The 20,794-nt window shown below is 66.6% G+C and overlaps 1 protein-coding gene across 21 annotated transcripts in view; it reads right to left on the bottom strand.

Annotated features, from left to right (window-relative positions):
* MYO18A (myosin XVIIIA) overlaps positions 1 to 20,794 on the bottom strand; it is a 40,157-nt gene that overhangs the window by 16,241 nt on the left and 3,122 nt on the right. For 5 of the 21 annotated variants that reach the window (XM_069791190.1, XM_069791191.1, XM_069791169.1 and 2 more), the window contains exons 2-23: positions 17,593 to 18,685; positions 9,968 to 10,030; positions 9,637 to 9,714; positions 9,056 to 9,196; positions 8,464 to 8,520; positions 7,792 to 7,879; positions 7,580 to 7,689; positions 7,326 to 7,502; positions 6,980 to 7,190; positions 6,559 to 6,701; positions 5,897 to 5,997; positions 5,734 to 5,797; positions 5,469 to 5,613; positions 3,972 to 3,983; positions 3,269 to 3,445; positions 3,101 to 3,191; positions 2,821 to 3,013; positions 2,204 to 2,290; positions 1,357 to 1,498; positions 1,116 to 1,275; positions 843 to 1,029; positions 516 to 753 (exon numbers count right to left, since the gene is read on the bottom strand). In XM_069791190.1, coding sequence (XP_069647291.1) covers positions 516 to 753; positions 843 to 1,029; positions 1,116 to 1,275; positions 1,357 to 1,498; positions 2,204 to 2,290; positions 2,821 to 3,013; positions 3,101 to 3,191; positions 3,269 to 3,445; positions 3,972 to 3,983; positions 5,469 to 5,613; positions 5,734 to 5,797; positions 5,897 to 5,997; positions 6,559 to 6,701; positions 6,980 to 7,190; positions 7,326 to 7,502; positions 7,580 to 7,689; positions 7,792 to 7,879; positions 8,464 to 8,520; positions 9,056 to 9,196; positions 9,637 to 9,714; positions 9,968 to 10,030; positions 17,593 to 18,606 — 3,679 coding nt within the window. In that variant the 5' untranslated portion in view covers positions 18,607 to 18,685. Of the gene's footprint in view, positions 1 to 515; positions 754 to 842; positions 1,030 to 1,115; positions 1,276 to 1,356; positions 1,499 to 2,203; positions 2,291 to 2,820; positions 3,014 to 3,100; positions 3,192 to 3,268; positions 3,446 to 3,971; positions 3,984 to 5,468; positions 5,614 to 5,733; positions 5,798 to 5,896; positions 5,998 to 6,558; positions 6,702 to 6,979; positions 7,191 to 7,325; positions 7,503 to 7,579; positions 7,690 to 7,791; positions 7,880 to 8,463; positions 8,521 to 9,055; positions 9,197 to 9,636; positions 9,715 to 9,967; positions 10,031 to 10,236; positions 11,504 to 11,570; positions 11,630 to 12,573; positions 12,640 to 13,553; positions 13,791 to 17,592; positions 18,686 to 20,794 lie in introns of those variants that run through there. The other 16 variants (XM_069791185.1, XM_069791187.1, XM_069791186.1 and 13 more) reach the window with 14 other exon arrangements.

The raw sequence follows: 20,794 nt of genomic DNA, 5'->3' as shown, positions 1-20,794 counted from the left end.
GACAGAGACGCTGACCCCGGCACAGCCGGCTGGCCACAGCCGTCGATCCAGGAGGTGTGCGGGCAGCATCGATTTCCGATCGTGGCAGAAAGGGTCCGGCCTCCAGGCAATAAAACCTCGGCTGGGCGGCCAGCCACGCGTATCGATAAATGCTTTGCTGAGCACAACCCGGAGTCCCTCGCCCCAGCGGGACAGGGGCCGACTGCCAGCAGGAGAGCTGCCAGGAGCCGGCGGCACCAGCGGAGACACCCAATTAAGGCCATGCCTGTCCCCGGCGCAGATAACGGCCCCGCAGGGGAGGGGGGACGGGGACAGGACCGCCTTGGGGGGACGGCTGGCAGCCACGGGGCTCGGAGCAAGGGCACGAGCTGAAGGGGTTCCCCAGGGGGACTTTGGCTCCCCAGAGACGAGACACAGCCGGGACCCCCGCGACATCCATCCCCGCAGCGGGACGTGAACCGCAGCCCTGGCATCCCTGCGCCGCGGGTGCCAGGGGTGCCGGCGGCGCGGCTCACCTTGGCGGTACATGCGGAGGGCGTCGAGCAGGCGGGAGCCGCGGAGCTGAGCGCGCAGGAGGGGCACATCCAGCTGCATGAGCCCGGCTTCGCAGTGCTCCGCCGGCAGCTCCAGCTCGCTGCCGCTCACCCGCCGGCACGGCACAGCCCGGGGGTCCCCGCCGCCCCCCGCCGCCTTGGGCAGGAAGCAGTGCACGAAGTGGAGCTTAGACTTCTTGATGCTGTCGATGAGGGCATCCTGCAGGCATGGGAGAGCGGGGTGAGCGGTGACACGCGGAGATGCCCCAGCCGGACCCGGGGACCCCGCCTTGGCACCCGTTCACTCACCACTTGCAGCTTGATCTGGATGCAGAGGGATTTCTTCTTGACGGCAGCCACGCCGGTGGTGAAGGTCTTGCGCATGCTGGTGGCCCTGCGCAGGGCCAGCTGGGAACCCCCCTCCAGCCCCGCCACCGAGCCCGACAGTACCAGTGCTGACCCGCCACGGCCGGCAAACAAGCTGCTGATGACTTTCCTGTGGGGCACGGAGGGGACGTCACCCCCCCAAAATCACCTCTCCTCCCCGCTGTGCCCCCCCCGCTGCCCCAGGATCCCACTCACTTCTGCGACTCCTGCAGCAGGACGGAGGCATTTTGGGAGGCCGGGTTGTGCTTGACATGGTTGAGCCAGCCCGTGGCATCGTACTCAACCCAGTTGGTCCCCGAGCTGTGACCCAGGAGGAAGTGTCGGGGCTTGTCACTGGGGAGCAGCGGGTTGTGCCCTGTGGGGATAAATGGCACCGATGGGCATGGAACCGGTGCTTTGCCAACACACGGCCCTGTGGTGCCGGGCCCCGCCTGACCTTTCTTGCCCCCTTCCTGGGGGCCGTAGTAGGAGAAAAGCCGCTCCAGCAAGGTGTCCTCATTGCCGCCCGGCTGCAGTGCCTCCTCCTCCAGCAGCCACAGTAGCCCCCGCGCCTCGTCTGTGCGGGCCAGTGACCGGACCTGTGGGTGACACCGTGCTTGGTTCGGTACACCGGTGTCCACCAGAGTGGGGATGGGGGGACACAGGGGACTCAGGACACCCAGGGAGCATGCAAACTCAGCCGCTATCAGCAGCAAGGAAAAGTGGCACCACGTGAGAGGGCCCCTGCTTAATGGAGACCCAGTAAGGAAAGAGTCAGTACATAATATTCCAGGCAGCGAGATGCTCACTGGCGTGGGAAATGCTGTGCTCAGGCATCCGTGGGATGAAACCCAGCACTGGACTGGTGCTAGCAGCCCCCCCTCGGTCTCTGCAGCCTCCTGCAGCAGGAACTGGAGCACCTCAGGGACTGGTGTACCTTGGGGACCTATGCACCCTGAAGACCAGAGCACCCCAGGGACTGGAGAACCTTGGAGACCCACGCACCCTGGGGACCAGAGCACCCTGGGGACCGGAGCACCCTGGGCATCGCCCAAGGGCTCCTTGCCCTCCTGCCCGTGACATGGGCAGCTCCCGGGACGAGCAGGGAACACCATACCAGGGGATGCACCAGGGATGTGGGCTGCACACGTGCTCACAGATGCGCTCTCATGACCAAGCGTTGGGGACAGTCCCTCTCCTTCCCCTAACTAACTACCGCCAAAGGACCACGAAAGCCACTCAGCTGCTGCCTCATGCTACAAACTGTCGTGAGGCGGCCACAAGGAAGCACGGTGGGTGCTTACCAGTGCCTGGTGCGAGGGCTGGTCTACAACAGCTACAGAGCCAGAGGAGCCGGGCTCGGCGTCAGCCAGGGCAAGCTCTATGTTCTCCTGGTGAAGGGGGAGAGAGGTGCGGTTAGTGCCTGCGTGACGGGGGAGCAACGATAGGGATTCGGCAGCTGATCAAGGCGTTGGTGTCAACGGGGTCTGGGCAGGAGGCAGGGCTTTGCCGGCGTCCCACTGCCCCACCGCGCTGGCATGGCACAGGGCGATGCTGGGTGCCGAGAGGGGACCAGGACACATGGAAAGGTCCCCCTGGGTTGTCGGTGCTGAGATGGAGCAACAGCAGTGATCTTCCCCACTGCCACCACCCGCAGCCACCCCACCATCTCCCAGCCTGGCACGTTTGCAGGCAAAGCTGCCTGGCTGGGGCCGGAGCTGCCGGCAAAGGCACCGCTGGCAGCGGGAGCCTTGGGGAAACCCCTGCTGCATCGAGCGTCATGTCAGAGCTGCTTCTGCTGGAACCAGTCCAGAACGACTGTGGGTTAAGAAACTGGGGGGGAACACCGTAGGAGACGCTTGTGCAGAGAGGGGAGGGCAGGAGGGGAGGAGGCGATGGCAGCCCTGGGCATTCCCGTTACCTCCTTGTATCGCTCCAGCTCACGGGCGAAGGTGCGCTGGTGGAAGAGGAGCTGCAGGCGCTCCTGGGCGTAGTTGTGGCAGAGCTCCTCGAAGGTGGCCCCCCGGCTCTGCCCTGCCAGCTCCGGGTTTTGCGCCCCGGGGGTGTCTACCACCGTCACTGAGCACACCGAGTGCTGGCTCGACTTCAGCGCCCTGTGGGGGACAAAGGGACACAGCGGGGTGAGCGAGTGCTGCCAGCCCCCCCTTCCCTGGCTCTCCCCCCAGTCTCCCAGCATGTACCTGTTGAGGAGGGAGATGAGGAGGGTGAAGAGCTCAGAGTACAAGCCGGCCGCCATGCCCTCCAGGCACTCCAGCGCCGTCAGCTTGGGACCTGCCCAAGGCAACCCTGAGTGTCCCCATCCTGGTGTCCCCCGGGCCACCCGCTGTCCCCACCGTCCCTCACCCTACCTGTGCTGCCTTCGCCCAGGGGGGGCTCGTCGGGGCCCTGCCGGAACGAGGTGGATCGCTGCAGGGTGCCCTTGGGCTGGTGTTTGAAGATGGAGGAGGAGAGCTCCTCCAGGCTGCAGCCCAGCAGGTAGGCGGCTTTCTGAGCCCACTCGTGCCGTGCAAACTGCTTCCTCCCGGCTGGAGGGTGGAGAAAGAGGCTCAGTGTCAGCTGGGGCATCCCCCCAAATGGGGAGCATTTCCAGCCAGACCTGGGATGGTGTCAGGGTCCCCCAGAGCAGGCTGGGGATGCTGTGCACAGTAGGAACACGTGGCTGGTGCCGGAGGGCCAAGGAAACGTGTTTTGGGGTCTGATTAGAGGAGATGGGGGTGAACGGCTTCATGCCTCTGCAGGGCTGAGCCCAGAGCCACGCCAAGGGACAGGGAGCGGGGGTCACCCCTTGCCACCGCTGCCCAGGGACCCCTGGGGCCTGTGACGGTGCAGAACTCTGATCCGCCCCAGCACAGGGACACGTCCCTGCTTGGCCGCATGCACCGAGCAGCCCCGCCGTGATGCGGGAGGACAGACCGCGGCTGCCGGACACAAGCACATGGATGCCGGGTGACGGCAGGGGAGGTGGGAGCAAGTTAATGGTGACACGCAGGGACACGACAGTGGGACGCGGGAGGGGGAAGCCAGAGACACGCGTGGAGAACGAGACTTTACCTTCGTCGGCGTCTGCATTGCAAAAGGGCAGCATGCACCATGCAAACAGAGACAAGGGTTAGAAACAACGGCACGTGACAGCGCGGACACGCGGCACGGGGACGCCCTCCTGCCAAAACATGCCACGCGCAGGCACCACCACCCCACGCACATGCCAAGCCTGGTCTCCCCCCAGGCATCGTTGCAGTGAGACGCTGCGACCCGGCGTGGGGGCCCTTCTGTGAACCTCAGCTGCACCGTGGGCACTGGCGGGGAGCAGCTCAGCTCTGCCCCAGTGCATGGGGAGCCGCTGTCGGATCCAGCCTTGCACAAATGTCGAGGGGCCGAGGAAATGGGGGCTGATGCAGCTGAGCTGGCTCTGAGCATCCCCAGTGTCCACGAGATGCAGGGGAGGCTCCAGAAGCAGCACACAGTTGGGGCCGGGATGCTCCCCCTGAACAGGATCTGGGGTTCCCCCCCAGCAGACCCCCATAAAGAGGCTCCCAAGCCACCGGAGCACCCCACCGCAGTGGCTGCAGTGCGGCCCTGCTGCCCTCTAGTGCCTTGAAGCACCCCATGGGCCAGCACTGTACCCCGCTGTGCCCCCAAGACCCCTCTGCTCTCTCCCTCCCCATCCCCGCCTCGTCTTTTTTTCCCCCAGGGCTGCAAATTGCCTCGGTGCAGCCACCAGCTCCAGGTGCCCATTTCAGGTGTGCTGCGCCCAGGCCCTCCCACCAGCCTGCAGCACCATGGGAGCTTCCAGCACGACAAGGGGGGGAAGGCTGAAGCCCCCAGGGGGAGAAGAGCAGCCCCACGAAGCCTAATTCACCACCCCACGGGATGGTGAGTGAAGCCGGTGCCCGTAAGAGCAAGCCCTGCAGCCCACGGTGAGCTCTGGGTGCCGGGGCAGCCCTGCCCCACGCCACCAATGGTGCCAAGAGGACCGGGTGGGGGGTCCTGATGGGCAGCAGGCAAATTTGGGGCTGCCAGAACCCAGCCGGGGGTCAGGGTTGGTCCTGGCACACCAGCAGCATCCCAAGCCCCCATTTCAGCCCCTAAACCAGCACCGCGCGGCAGCACCCGGAGCAGAGCCCCCCCGGCTCCGATTACCGGCTCTGTCCGCCAGCGGTTCTGCGGGGAGGACAGGGAGAAGAAGTGTTACACTGGGGACAGGGGACACGCACCCCCTGAGTCCCTCAGCCCCAGCCAGGCCCCCAGTCCCCCAAGTTGGCAGAGGCCAGCCCTGCGTCTGGAGGTCTTCGATTCCCACCAGCCAGAGGGACCACCCTGACCGAGGGGGCAAAGCCAGGTCCCCCAGAGCACCCAGGGTGGCAGAGCACTGCCCCAAACACACCTGTCAGCTAACACAGCCCCAAACATCCCCCAAGGGCTCAGTCACACCAAGGTGGGGGTCATTTCCAAGGTGCTGAGGTGCTGGCGGTTGCTCTGGGACCCCATGCGGCCATCAGCCCCGAGCCTCGGCTTGTTAATGCCGCTGAGCCCTGAGCAGCTGGTTACCTTTCGTGGCCCCGGCGGCCCCCAGATGATAAATGGCCCCGAGGACGAGCCAGAAGGCTTTCTGCTCATCGCTGGAGATGCCCATCACCTTCATGGCAGCCTGCAGCTTGTTGAACTGCTGGGTCGCCTTCTGCTTTTCCTCTGGCTGTGGAGAGCAATAGGAGCCATTGGTGTGGGAGCCCGGCTCTGCCTCCCCCTGTACCTGAATGGGCCAGGGAACCGCAGCCCCCCCCCGCAGCCCCCCACCCAGCCCGATCGCAGCAACCTTGGAGAGGGGTGTGATGCCAAAGACGTTGTTCTCTGCCAGGTGGTTGAAATGAAGCTCAGTCCTGCGGGAATAAACACCGAGATTGGCCCCACGTGGGAGACCCCGGAGACTCCCTGGGCCAGGGGCCGTGACCTTGCCCCCCACCCCCACCCCGGCTCACCGCAGGGTGCTGTCAGAGCAGGCCAGCAGGTAGTAGAAGACATTGAAGGTGGCCTCGTTGGCCGGGCGCTTGGCAACGCGCAGCTTCTCCAGCAACAGCGTCTGATGGAGGTGGGAGAGTTGGGAACCATCCCCAAGGGCTCTGCTCCCACCAAGACCTCCCCAGCCCACCCCAGCCTCATCCTTGCTGCCTGCCCAGGGTCCCCACGGAGACATGAGAGTCTCCCCACACGGCAGGGCATCGTATGAATGCAAACATCACCCAAGCAACCCGTGAGCATCTCCTCTCCTGGGGTGCCTGCTACTACGGGAGCACAAAGCGGCTCTCTTGAATTTTAAGGGCTCTGCTGTTATGACACTGGGGTGGCGTCTGGAAGAAAGACACCCCGATATCAGGGCTAACTCAGCAAGGACAGGCAGTTGATCTGTGCGTGTCTGGGTGTGAACAAAGATGAGAGCAGGATGCCCAGCTGCTAAGCACTGTGAGCACAGCCGGGCGGCCGGCAGGGGTCTGCGGCAGGGCTCGTGGGCTAGTGCGTGGCTGGGCTGCCAGGAGGAAAACACGCTGGCGAGGATGGACTGGCTCCCACGCCAAGGGGAGCTGCCCCGGTGAGGATGGACCGGCTCCCATGCCGGGGGTGGAGGCCACCCTGGCCCCCTCACCTGTACGGAGGCAGATGCCACCTGCCCAGCCTGGTCGAAGTCCAGAGAGATGATCTGGGAGAAGCGGGTGGCGTTGCCGTTCATGCCGGTGCTGCTATTGCCAAAAGCTTCCAGGATGGTGTAGAGAGCCTGCCACTTCTCCGCTGCGGGAAGAGAAGTGGAGCGGTGGGGTGCAGGGGCTGTGCGGCAGGCGGCCAGAACCGGCACCGCTGGCCGGGCAAGCGCTGCTGCTCCTGTGCCGTGCTCCACGCCGCAGCAGCCGTCGAGAGCGCGGTAAAGGGACCGGCGTGAGAAAGTGAAAGCGCGCCGTGTGGCGTGTGTCTGGCCGCTGCCGGGTGCGGGAAGCTGCGGAGGGCTGTGACCGCAAAGCAAGGGGCGTGCGCGGGTGGCACGGGGACCCCACACCCCGCCGGGGACTCACCGGAGAAGACCTTGCCGGTGCTGCCGGCGATGGTGGCGAGGTACTGGACAAGGTGCTGGCAGTTGGTGGTTTTGCCGCTGCCGCTGGCGCCCAGCAGCACGACCGCCTGGTCCTGGCGGCTCATCAGCATGCTGCGGTAGGCGGCCTGGGCCACCGCGTAGATGTGCGGGGACGTGTCCTCCCTGCGGCACCCTTTGAACATGTGCATGACCTGGCGGGGGTAGAGGGGAAAGCACGGCGCGGGCGAGGGTCAGCACCCTGCCACCCCCACCGGCTCCCTCTGCGCGGTGACACGGCTCCCAGCCGCCTGTCCCCTCTGGTACCCCCTCCCCAGCAGCAGCGTCACCTTCTCGGAGTACATGGAGGGGGAGCTCAGCGGGTTGATGATGACCATGGTGGGGCCGGCGTAGGTGTGCAGGAGGTTGCCGCCGTAGCGCTGCCGCAGCGTGTGCAGCACGCTAGACTCGTTGAGGTAGAGGAGGCTGGCGAGGTCCTCCACGCGGTCGCAGGAGGGGGGGTTCACCTGGCAGCGAGGTAGCAGGGGGGCATCAAGCGGGGAACGGGAGGTCTGCCCCGCTGTCCCCCACCCTGTGGCCCTACCTTCTCCACATCATCCTCCTCCACCTCCAGGACAGCTCCGTCGTGGTCCAGCTTCACCTTCACCTTGCCCTCGGGCAGGGGGCTGCCCTGCTCCGGCCGCAGCTGGCTGCCTGCGAGCGGCATGAGGCGCTCAGCAGGGCCATGCTGGGCAGCCCCCCTAGGGACACTGCAGCCAGGCCGGGGGGGCTCGCTGTGTCGTGGGAAGGACTCACCCAAGGAGAAGCCATCCCTGTGCACCAGCCACACCTTCTCGGTCTCGTACCAGGCCTCCTCCGCCGCTATCTGCTCCTCTGTCTTGGCCTGTGGGACAGCGGGACGTGGGGCAGTCGTGCTCACCTGCCTCCCCTCTCCATCTCACCCCCTCCCCACGTCCCTGGGGCTGGAGGGAGCAGGGCTGCCTGGCCACGGGGCCACGTGCTGGGCAGCCATGGCCACCCTCCGCAAGCCCCAAGTCCTCCCAGCACATGCGCCCAGCTTGCTCGCTGCCTCTGGGGACCCCGCTGGGCTCGGGGCTGCAGAGACCACCACGACCCTGCCATGGGCTCGGGGCAGACGTGAAGTCACAGTGGCCCACGAGCGCATTCACCACGGCCACCTTGGGCAAGCCTGGAGGGGCTGAGCTCCCAAACCGCAGCCCAGAGAGCGGGCACCCATGCCAGCCACATGCTGGGATGCAGGGACACCGGGCATGCTGTGGGGACATGGGACGTGCTGCAGGGACACAGGGCAGGGACACAGGACACACTGCAGGGACATAACGGAGGGACACAGGACATGGCACGGTGATGACGGAGTACCGCAGCATGGGAAACGCCAGGCTGGCACAGCCAGCCCAGCGGGGACGTCCCCGCCACCCAGGAGCAGGGCGAGCCCCAAAGCCAAACCTGAGCTGCAGCAGGGATGGGGCCAAAGGGGGCTGCCGGGGCATCGTCCGCTTGACCCTGGCGAGGCCGAGAGACGGAGGGGTGAAGGCAAGAAGGGTTAATCTCTGCCCCGCAGACAGCACAGAATGCGGCGGGGGGGAAGCAAGCGGGGGCAAAGTGCCGCTGTGCCAAACCCCGTGGGTGCTTCTGGCGAGGGCCACCACTGTGGCCGGCAGAGCGGCAGGTCCAGCGCGGCACCGGGGACGCACGGAGCCAGGAAGGACATCGGCCATGAGGCCCCACCGCCAAAGCCCCCAGGGTTGGGGGCCGCCGTGCTGACCCGCTGCAAGCCCGGCCAGCGCTGCATGCCACGGCTGCTCTGGCACAAGCCATGCGTCCTGCCTATACCAGATGCTCTGCCCCGTTCTGTCCTGCTCTGCACCCCTGCCCGCCCTAGCCGTGCCACCTCCACCAAGAGCATCCTCCCGGGACACCCAGCTCCCCAGCACAGCCCCGCTGGGGAGAGGCACCCAGCTCCGGCCACGCCGGCACCCTCCGGCCCCGTGGGTGACGCGGCAGCCCACGGAGCAGGGTGGGACGGGGAAAGCCTTACGCTCCAGCACGAGGCGCGGGCGCAGACGCCAGCCCAGCGGCAGACAGAGGACGGCGGGGGGTCACCGGTGGAGGCAGAGGGCTCCTGAGGACGGGGGTACGGTACCTGGCTGGGTGCCGAGGCGGAGGCGGCGGGGTCCAGCTAACAGCAGCGAGGAAGGAGGAGAGAAAGAAGAGAGGGAGTGAGAGGCAGAGAGCAGCAGCGGCACCGCCACGCGCCACGGGGCCCAGGCACGGCCACAACCCCCACGGCACTGCCTGGGCATCGCCCCAGCCACGGGCAGCCATGCCCGTGCTGCCGCGGGGATGCCACCAGCAAGGGCTGCTGGGCATCACAGCTCCCCACAGCCGGGCACACTAGTCCGGGCAATGACCCCAAAACCACTGGCATCCCCTGGCATCCCTGGTCATCTGTCCCCTGCTACCGGTGCTACCCAGAGAGGGATCACAGGGCTGGTAGCCAGGCACAGGGCTACAATCACCCCGTGCGGAGCACACGGTGCGGCCGGGGCAGCCACACGCTGCCCACGTGTCCCCATCCCCGGGCGGGCAGCACGCGAGCGCCAATGCCCCCGGAATTACAGAAGCGGTGAAGATCCTCTCCAGCCGGCGCTGTGCCTCCTCCGATGGGCTCAGCCAGGACGCGGGGCTGGGGGCAGCCTGGAGGCAGAACACCATTAGCACCAGGCTGGCCACCCCGCGGCCCCCGCAGCCCCCACCAGCCTCGCACTCACGGCACGCAGGCACCAGAGGGGCTATTGCAGAGGCTTTCCCGACCCTGCAGCCCGCCGGCGCTCAGGGTGGGTACCGGGGTGACGGCTGGCGCAGACCCGCGGGTGCCGAGGCCGGCGCAGCCGGGGTACCGGCGGATACCCGGCAATGCCCGAGGACCCAGGTCGCTGCTCCCACACACCTGCTGGGGGGGTGCTGGGGCGGTTTTCGCAGGGGTCGAACGCTTCTCGCCAGGCTGCAGCTTCTTCTCCACATGAGCCATGGGGGAGACAAGGGGCAGCGTGATGGGGTGCCGCAGCGCACACAACTGCCCCGAAAAGTGACCCCAGCCCAGTACCACGTACCCCAAAACCACTGCAAACCATGCGGGTGAGCTCACACCATGCCACGCCGGGCGGCACAGCTCTGCCACCATGTTAGAGCATCTCCCCGCCGTGCACACACCGGTACCTTGTGCCTCTCCAGGGCGGTGGGTTTCGGAGCGGGTGCCTTTGCCGGCTCCGCTTTCCCTCCCGAAGACTGCACCGGTGGCTCCGGCTTGGCTTCAGCGCCTGGGGACAGGGACGGCTTCGCGTCCCCCCTGGCCGGCTCGGGGGACTTCTCCTCCCGCCTGTCCCCCGGCCGGAGCCGCGGCCGGTGCTCTTTGGTTTTGCCCTTTGCCATGAGGGTTTTGAGCCCCGCCGAGATCTCATCCTTGGGCTCCGGCTTGGCGGGGGCTGCTGGCACAGCCGGGGGAGGCGGCGCGGTGGGGGGAGCTGGGACAGCAGAACGGCCCGTCTCCTCCTTCCTGGGGGGTGGCACTGGCTCGGCAGCCTTGGCGTCTCGCCCCGGCTCCTTGGCACTGCCGGCGTCCTCCCCCGGTAGGACTTTGCGGACCACCTTGCGCACCACCCGGACCACCCTGCGGCGGGACAGCCCCTGACCGTCGTCCCCCTGTGCCTCGGCAGCCGGGCCCTCCAGCCCGTTTATGGCTGCCCCGTTCAGCACCGGCTCCGGGCTCTTCTCTCGCCCAGGGGGTGGCTCGGGGCTCTTCGGGGGCTCAGGATTTGGGGGTGCAGATGCCACATCCTTCAGGCTCTCTGACTGCAGCCACAATGACACCAGTGTGAGTGGTGGAGGTCTGACGGTGCGGTGTCTGCCACCACAAGCACCCGCTGCTCGGGTCATGGTGGTGCCTGGGGTTTCATGCCCTGCCATGGGAGCGCAGCTCCCGGCCAGACCCCGGCACCGAGGGACGCAGCACCCAGTCCCCTTCTCCAGCCAACCTACAGCTCCCCACCGGACCCCAGGGCTGGGAGCGATGGTGACCTCCCCGGACCTGCACGCAGGGACCCATCAACTCTCAGGCTACCAGTATGTAAGGGGATAAAACTCAGTGCTCAGGGCACCGGCAGCCTCTCTGCAACGCACAGGGCAAGCCGCAAGATTTTCTCTGCCAACAGCTCTGGTGGGCAGCATAGGAGCCAGCACTGTAACCACAGGGTGGGCACCGACCCACCATCCTGCCGGGGCATGCGGGGCAGGGACAAGCCCCGGGGAGGCGGAGGGGGAGAGATCACTGTGCGCCAACAGCCGAGCATCCCTGCCAAAAACACCCACCACCCTCCACACGCTGCTCTGGAGCGGCCACCGGCGCTCCCCAAGGACCAGGGTGGGTGCGGGGGGGCATGCTGAGCCCAAGACCGTCCGTGATGTTCCCAAGCCCTGGCATGGGGTCTGTCCCCATCGAGGGCGAGCCCCATCCCCAACACAGCTCCACCCTGCCCATGCCCTGTGACACTTACAGCCCCATCCTCCTTCCCGGGTCTTTTCACAGCTAAGGATTTGTCCTCGTCCTTGACCTGAGGGTCAGACAAACAAGAGGAGTGTGTTTCAGCCCGCCACGGGGCCTCGCTGCCGGAAAAGCCACAGAAACCAGGAAAAGCCAACGGGACCATCACTCCATGCCGGGGGGCAGGAGGCTGCTGCATTTAACAGCCCAAATTTGCAGCCCGTTGCAGCCCCAGGGGCGAGGACACGTGTCCTTCCAGGCTTCCCGGCAGCCGAAAAAGTGGGAGGAAGCGCAGAGATGCACCCTGCTTATGGCAAACCCCAAAAGTGGGAAAGGAAAGCGCCCTGCCCGCCTGTCCTGGGCCCCCTCCTTGCATGCAACTGGTGAGCGAGCTGGTACATAGAGCCCCATCACTGCTCCCCACGGGGGCTCTGCCTTTCTGCACGTCACTCCGCCGGGCGTCACAGCACGTTTTAAGTGTCACCAGCTAATCTCTGCGGCAGCCGCACCGTGGGACGTGCCAGCTCCCTGTCGAGCAGGGCGACCAGGGGTCTCTGGGAAGGGGGTGGGCAGCCAAACCCTCCCCTGCCCCAGGTCGTGCTTCTTGAGCTCCAGGGCTCGGCCGTGGCACCGCGGTGGCAGAGCGTGGTGTACCCCGCAGGCAATGCTCCCCTGCTCGCCATCGCACAGCTCCTGCAAGCACTCGGGGCCGGCTGGCAGCACCGAGGTGGCTCACACCATGTTAGGGGCTTCACCAGCCACTCGCAAAGCGGTCGTTAGTGATAGCGTTAGTAATCGCATGCGTAGCCGCATCGGTGACCACAGCCGTGCTGCAGAGGGGCGCGGGGCAGCTCCCCGTTTGCTCGGTGCGGCCCCCGGCACGGCAGCGCAGAGAGAGGCTGGGATCACCGCTCCGAACACGGTGCTGGCACTGGGCAAACTGGGGGAGTTGGTCAGTAGCGTGTGGCAGCGTGACCCGAATGGGGGGTGCAGGCAAACGCGTGAGAGACTTCCCTTCTGCTCCCAGAACGCAAACCGGGATGAAAATGCCATGGCGATGTCTCATGGAGCCGCAACCCTGGCTGGGGAGAGAGGGAGAGGTGAGACGGGCCGGGGCCGGCACGCGGGCCGCTGAACGATGGCACAGTGTACGAACACGTGCCCTTCCCTGCCAGCCCTGGGAACCCAGGACCCTCGGGAATGGGGGTCTGAACCCACCTGGCCCTGCTCAGCGTACAAACAGGCAGTGCCTCTAGGAAGGGCTCTGGGGACAGACAGGTGGCCAGGCTGAGACCCGGTTAAAACTCATTGTGCAAAAAAAGCCCCTTTAGTCAGGCCGCAGGACCGTGCCCCAGTTTCCCCCCCAGGGCGGGCCAGCCCGTTACGGTAAGCAAATGCCAGGATGAGGGAAGGGATATTTTCTGCCCCGGGCACCCTGCTCGCCCTGACAGCCGGGGTTTATTCTGAGCCTGACCCCGTGCCAGCGGCCAGGCAGCCCCGGTGGGGACCCGCCACCCCACGCTCTGAATCCCAGGGGGGTCGCACCCAGGGCCCGCGGGGAGAACTCCCCCTCCCAGGGCCAGGCACGGCGTGGAGGAGCACCTGGCTACCAAACTGACCCACCCGTCTGGGGGTACATCACCCCAGCCCCAAGGGGTCCCCTGTACCCCCCTGTCACCGCAGTGTGAAATGCCAGCGCCCGGAGCACAGGCTGGGCACGGGGGTCCCGAGACGAACCCACCCGTGGGTCAGAGCCCCCAAACCCTCCGCCCATGGCGCTCCCACCTCCGAGTGGCCTGGCACCACCGCAAAGGTCCCTGGAGAGCACCGGTGCCGGGGTCCCTGGGGGGGCTGCATGAAACAGCCCCCGGCCGCCACAGCGCCCCAGGGTCGAGAGCAGCCTCACGGCCCCCGACCCCGATGAGACTGGCTCCCACGTGCCCCCCTCGTGCTCCCCCGTGCCGTGCTGGTCACGCCGGGGGGGTCCCCACCTTACCGCAGGGTCGGGGCGAGCTGGGAGCGGGGTTTCCGCCGGGGCGAGCGTGGCGCAGCGCGGTGGGAGAGGCACTAGCGGGGCGGCAGCCGGCGGCGCGGGGACAGCTGGGCTGATAGGGCCACCCTAAAAATAGCCAAGGAATGCGAGGGCCCCGCCGGCGCGCGCAGCAGCCGGAGGGAGCGTCGGGGGGGACACGCGGCCAGCGGGGCCTCGCCGACACCGCCACCACCGCCGCCACCACCGCCACCGCCGCCGGAGGAAGTGATGTGGGCTCGCAGCAACCCGGCGCTGCGGGGGGAACTGCCCGGCCTCCGTCCCACTGCCCGCCCCGGGGCGAGCGGGGAAAGACGTCCCCAGGCTGAGCGCAGCGGCGGGGCTGGGGGGAGCCAGGGAGGGTCCTGCGCAGCGAGGGATGCACGCTCCTGCACCCCGGTGTCCCATGGCGGGGTGCCTGGTGTCGGAGCGGGGCGCCTAACGTCATAGCGGGGTGTCCGGCATCGTGTCGGGCGGTGCAGCCCTGACACTACTTGCTCCTCCCTTTGTTTTCCCATGAACACAACAGCCCCCCCGAAAACGCTCCCGGGGACGGACAGCCCCCCAAAGTGAGGGCCAGAACCACGGACGTGTGCCGGCCCAGCAGCCCCCCGGCACGGTATGGCAGCCCACGGTAAAGCCGCTTTTGCGACAAAGCTGCCTCTGGAAGTCCAAGGTCTCCCTGGAAACAACGGGAGCGGGGTGGCGGGCGAGGGGCCGGGGGCCTCTCCGCGCGGGGCCTGCCGGGAGGAGGCCGGCGGCAGGGAGCCAGGCGCGCCGGCGGCGGCGTGGAGGAGAGGTGGTGACCGCCTGGGCTCGGGCATGGCGGGGACTCCAGCCAGTGCCTGAGCAGGTTCCCTGCCCAACCCCAGGGACACGGGACGTGTCCTGAGCCAAAAACCACTCCCGGAGGGAGAAGGGGGTCCTGGCGTGAGCGAGAGGGCTGTGCCGATGGCAGGCTGGAAATCCCCGTGCCGGGGAAGCCAGCACGTCCAGCCCTTGTTAACGCCAGGATTTGCAGTACTGCCCCGTGGCTGGCACCACACGGCAGCCCCGGCCCGTCTCTGCACCAGGCACGAGCTGGGGAGAGGCCACAGCAAACACCCTTGGCAGGGCTGGCACAACTGGAGGGTTGTGGGTGGGTGCCCACGGTGTCCCCAGGTAGTGCTGGCAGCAGCCACCGGGTTATTAGCCAAAAGTTGCGGTCACGTCCCTGACAGCAGGAACAAGAGGCTTTGGTGAAGGCACTGGCCCAGACCCGGCACACGGAGCCGCCGCAGCCCCCTCCACAGCAAGTCAAACCCGCACAGACCCGGGCGATGCAAAGTGGTCCTGCCTTCCCAGGGGGTCCCGAGCATTCCCGTGGCAGGGCATGGAGCCACCCACCAGGGAGTAGCCCGGCTCCCACAGCCCATCTCCACTGGGACCCCCAGTCCAGCCACACAGCCACGGCAGTGTTTCTGCCCAGCCAGCAGGTTCCTCTCGTTCCTCCACCGGGAACTTCAGCAGAGATGCACCGACCCCGCAAACGAGCCTGCCAGACACAAGCCCCCTCCCCAGGGTCCCTTGGGGAACCCTACACCAGGGATGCCCCAGCAGCACCATCCCTACAGTGAGGGCAGAGGAAGAGCCAACCCAAGAACTTCCCCTGGAAGAAGCGTGGACAAGAGGAGAAAGCATGTCTGGCACAATGGGAGTCCCCCAGCCCCCACCCCACGTCCCTCCATCTCCCAGTGGAGTCCCCCGGTGGGACGTGGGGCATGGCAAAGAGCCGGCACCCACCCACGCTGTGGCACAGTGGCCTTGAATCCTGGGGACAGCAACCTCCAGCGACCAGGGCGCCTGCGGCCGGTGGGCGAGCATGGCACGTGGGGTCTGCCGGCGTGGCTGCCGAATGCCTGTGGTCCCACAGAAGTGCTAGAGCAGTTGGAGGCGTTTCTGGAATATTTCTGCCCGGCCGGCGCACGCCTGGGCCCTGCCAGAGGAATTTCGCCAGTAAATAAATAAATACAAGCGTGGAGCCAAGCCAGCCTGGCTGCCCCACGCCAGGAGCAAGGCTGGGACACGGGGGGGTGGTTTCACCCGGTCCCCAATGTCCAGCCATGCCATACCACCAGCCGACCCCCTGCACACCCCACAGCACCAAGAGCCCCCCCAGACACGGCGGGTGCTGCCCCTGCCCGGTTGAGGCATGGGTCCGTGGGGACGAGGATGGTTCGGCATGGCCCCCGCCAAGGGCGTTAAACCCCCCCCAGTATGCAGGGAGCCCGGCACCATCCCCGCTCCAGCCGGGGAGGGGCTTCCAGAGCAACAGCCCAAAATATGTCTATAATTTCCTGTTTCAAAAAGGATCATTTTTATTTAAATTAGGACCAGAAACATTCCAGGGAGCTTAGCAGGGCCTGGGGGAGAGCTGGGCCTCCCTGTGCGCCGGCACCTTGCACGGCCCTGCCGGGTGAGGGACACCCAACCGTACCCTGCACCACAGCCTCGGCTCCCCAGCACCGGCAAAAACCGCGGCAGGTCTCCCCGGTGCACCCTTGCACCACACGGGAGGAGGACAGCATCCTGCGCCGGGAGGTGCCCGTGCTGCAGCAGCACCTGAAGATGCCACAAACACGGTCACTGCCTCCCCCCTGGCCGGTTTCCTCCAGCTGATGCCGTCTAACGGTGCCAAGACCTGGCGCAAGGCCGTTACGCTACAGCCTCTCCCCCGCAGCCCCAAGGGCACCGCCGTCTCCTCTTCCTCCTTCCCAGCCGCAGCACCGTGCTCTTGGCGGGCACAAGCGCTTCGTCGACCCCCGCACGCTGGCATCGAACGCGTACCTGCCCCCATGCCAGCGTACCGCAGCGAGGGCAGCAGCCATGGCCCCCGGCCCCGTAGGGTTATCCGGCCAGGGGTTATCCCGGCCGGTACAGCCGGCATTGCCCGGTGACGCCTGCCGGGCTCCGGGGAGGAGCTGCCGGAAAGCCAGCGCTCCGCTCGGCGCAGACTCCACCCCGCAGCACCGGCGCCTGCTCGGGGAGCACATGGAGCCCCGTGGCCACCGCCACGGCCTCACCGTGGCCACTCTTGCTCTGTCCCGGCCACCATCCCACCGGGATGGGGCCCTGCCGCGCTCAGCACGGCTCTCCCTGGTGCAGGCGACCCACTCTGTGGGCACAGGCACCCTCCCTTCCCTAAGGAAGGCTTAAAAATACACTAAACAAGCCCAGTTATAAGCTAAACCAACACCGCGCTGCTGCACCCCCCCTGCCACCATGGAGGGGGTCCAGCCCTGCAGGCTGTCGGCATTTGGGGGGCCTCTGCCGGGCCGCCAGCCGGCCAGGACGCTAGTTAGCCCACGGCAGGGTCAGCAGAGCTGGGCGGCTCGCACAAGAGATGTGGGTCACCCAGCCATTAAGTTTCTATTTATACAGCACCAGCCGCATGCGCAGGGCTGCGCACGCCATCGGCAGCTCCCGTCCCCCGGCACACCACGCCACCCGCCCCAGTCCCCGGGGAGGGATCCCAGCTGGGGGAGGCCGACGTGGGCAGCGGGGCAGGCAGCGGGGCAGGCAGTGCCCATCCTGCAAAGCAGCATTAGGGATTTCCCGGCAGCAAGGAGCAAAGCTCCTTTCCCTGCCAGACCTCAGTGAAGGGATGGGGACAGACTTCCCCCGTGCAACGCAGAGCTGGGCTCTCCCGGAGCCCCTCCAGCAGGAGGAAGGCCAAACCCAACAGCACACTGAGCACTTTGGGGGGCAAAACCCACCGGTGCTGGTTCACAAGCCCTGATGCAAACCCGTCCTTGCAGCCGCTCTGCCGCCCCGGGGCACGGGCAGGCATCACCCCTGCATCCCAGCCACAGCCTCCCGCTCCTCCCTGTGCATCGCTCCTGGCCAGAGCAGTCTGGGTGCCTGCTGGTTCCCACAGCCCCTGCCAACGCAAACACCCGCTGCAAGGACGCTGGCGGCCAGCAGAAACCCAGGGCACTGGCCACACGACAGGGACGGCGTTACTCACATCCCAGGTAGCGCGGCGCATCCCCTGGCCGCCCCGCAGCCAGCAGCGGCTCAGCTCGCTCAGCTCCAGGATGGGCTGCACCTTCAGCTGCACCGTCTCCCCCGACTGCCGGATCATCTCCACGATCTCATCTCGGGATTTGTTCTCCACGTTTCGTCCATTGATCTCCACCAGCCGGTCACCCGGCACCAACCCCAACGCCAAGTCTTTGGTGCCGGCTCCGGGTTCGGCAAAGTGCACAACGCGCCGGTACACCTGCCCGTCGGGGGCCCTGTCCAACATGGTGGTGCGGCGTAGGGAGAAGCCAAAATCGCCAGTGTTGCGCCTCTGCAGCTCCAGCTGCCGTGGGGTGGGGGGCTGCGGGGGCACCAAGGCAGGCAGCCGCAGCTCGGCGGGGAACCTCTTGCCGACGAGCTCCGGCACCCTGGCACGCAGGGAGGTTGTGGGAGGGGTGCAGGTGTGTCCCGGGGGGACCCCTTGCTTGGCGAGCTGGGTCTCCAGTGCGCGCACCTCCACCTGCGGGGAGGGGGCCGCTGAGTGCTCGGAGGGGGTGGACGTCTCTGAGGTGCTCTCATCCCGGCTCTTCTGGGAGAAGGAGAAGCGTTTGACGATCATTTGGGAGTTCTGCTTGGCCAACGAGCCAAACTTGGCCGCCCGCTGCAGCACCGAGCCCTTGAAGTTGGCATCATCCACCTTGAGATCATCGCTGGAGCTGGCCGTGCTCAGGTGACCCGAGTCCAAGATGATGCTGCCCCGGTTGCTGTCGGAGTCAATGTCCGTGAGATGCAGGTCAGAGCCGCTGGCCACCTTGATGGGGATGGGGTTGGAGATCTCCAGGCGGGTCTTGGAGTCCCGCTTGGAGGCACGGTTGAGGTTGAAGAAGCCCCGGCGCATGCTCATCTCCTCCAGGCTCTTGAGCTCAGCCGCCGACATCCGCTCCTTCTTCTCCTTCTTTTCCTTCTTCTCCTTTCGGGCCCCATCCTTCTCTTTGTCCTTTTTCATCAGGTTGAACATGGCGGAGGAGGGCTCGGGGCGCACTCGCCCCCACGGCAGGGCGCTGGGTCGGGTCACCGGTCACGGCACGGCCGCCTGCCTGCAGAAGGACAGACAGGCAAGGGTGCCATCAGACAGCGGCACGGCCAACACTCACTCGGCCGCCCGTCGCTCTACCCCACTGGTCACCCCAGCTGCCACCCCCAGCCCCCGGGCCATGTCCCAGTGTCCCCACTCTCCCTCCCCTCCCCGGGGGCCCCGTGGGGCTCTGAGACTTCCCCGGTCATTGTGTCCTTGCCCTGGCTGGGCACCAAGCCCCAGAGATGCAGCAAGGGTGGCCCTGCATCCCCAGGGATGACCTGAAAGAAGCCCAGAAGCCTGGCACCCCCACGCACCCCCACGGGCAAGACCCCCCCCAGCATCTCTCACGGCTCAGGAGCCCTTTCGGAGCAGCACGGGTGGGAAGGGGAGGAAGGCATCCCGGTTGCATGTGCAGCGGTTACCACCGGCGTGGACGCTCCCCCGGCAAAACCGCCCATCCCTGCCGGCTGCGGCACCACAGGCGTCTCGCCCACCGGTTCAAAGGCCCTTTTGTTGAAGAAACAGAGGCCTTTCTGCCACTCGTCCCGGCCCCGGCCACCACAGAGCCGTGGGGGACAGCCGCGGGCAGTTTCCCCAGTGGGGAGGGAGCCGGAAACACGGCCCTAAGTGAAGGCTGCTCTAATAAACAGGAACCTGTAATATCACATCCCTCCCAAATGCTGATAAGTGTCTAATTTTAGCCAGGGCAACGTAGAAACTTATGACGCTGCCGGCAACCTCCAGGAACAGTCGCTCTTTCATTTGGGCATCCCGCGCAGGGCGGGGGGAGCACCCAGCCAGTAGCAAAACCGTGGCCCAGCAGAAACCCCGGCCCCCCCCAGCCGAGAAAACCCTACGTGCACCCAGCGCCTGGGAGCACCCACAGCCTCGCCGCCTCGCGCAGGGCTGCTATGGGACCTGTCTGCCCCCCGGGCAACTGGTGCCCACCAGCCCCCCTCGACTTCCATCGAGTGCTCGGGCTGCGGATAAACAACTCCAAACTGGAGCAGCCGGCTGGCAGCGCCGCGCGGGACGGGCTGACAGCTATATATAACGGGGCAGGAAGCCGCGCAGGAACTTAACCTCAGCACAAAGGACAACAGGAAAATTCCCCACATTTGAAGCATCTGCTTTAGAGCTCTCAGATGGGTGCGGGAACAAGGTTTGGGCAACCCGGAGGGGACAGGCGGTGCTGCCCATGCTGATAGCGTGGGCTTTGCAGGCACCCTGGGGTGCATGGATGCCATGCTGTGCCATGCCATGCCATGCCAAGCTGCACCTTGGCTCCAGCGCAGCATCAGTGCTGCATTACTACCGTTGCCTGGGCCACCTCCACTGCCCCTGAACGTACCCAGTGGGACACAGGGAACCAGGCCTCCTCTTGGCAAATCCACACGGGTTCAGGGGACAGCAGGGGACTGCCCGAACCCCGCCGCCCCTCGGGGCCGGGGCAGGAGCACATGTGCCCGGGTGAGACCTGGCCACAGGGCAGGCAAGGGCAGAGCTCTGCAAGCCATGGCACGGTGCCGGCCCTGGGCGCATGATACAGCCGAGGCAGTGAGGGGAAGCAGTCGAAAGGACAAGGTCGGGCACGCAGCGTGGCCGGGCAGTTGCATTCGCCGGCTCTGAGCCTCCTGCCCATGGCCAGAGGGGCTGCCATGGCTCTGACCACACCACTCAGCCCCAGTGCTCTGCTTGTTCTGCCCTCCCCTGCAGCACCCAGGGCTTTGCCTAGATGCACAGCCAGAACCTGGGCTGAGCAGGACCCCAAAACACACAAAAACAAGCCAGCTCCTTTCTCCTCTTCCAGAAATGCCAGCTGCGGGCTGATGGCTGACCTGAGCCCAGGGATGGCACGGCTCCTTCCCATGACCTGCAGCAGGTGCTGCTGGCAAAGGGCCCGGTGGCCGCACCGTCACAGGGGCTGCTCTCTGCCAGCTCCTCCACGGTGGTGCCAGGGCCTCAGCGCAGACAATAGCAGGGAGGGAACCACCTGCGCCCGTCCCTGTCCTCCTGCCATGACACGTGCCACCGGTACTCCAGCTGCCTGGGCATCCCCGAAAACGGCGTGGCCAGGGGGATGCAGAAAGGGCTGCACCCTTGGGAGCACCCTGTGCTCACCCCATGG

The sequence above is a fragment of the Haliaeetus albicilla genome, chromosome 9 (assembly GCF_947461875.1).
Source record: "Haliaeetus albicilla chromosome 9, bHalAlb1.1, whole genome shotgun sequence".
In the NCBI taxonomy this organism is placed as follows: Eukaryota; Metazoa; Chordata; class Aves; order Accipitriformes; family Accipitridae; genus Haliaeetus; species Haliaeetus albicilla.
Note: the sequence above shows the minus strand (reverse complement) of the source record. Positions and strands in the feature narration are given on the sequence as shown.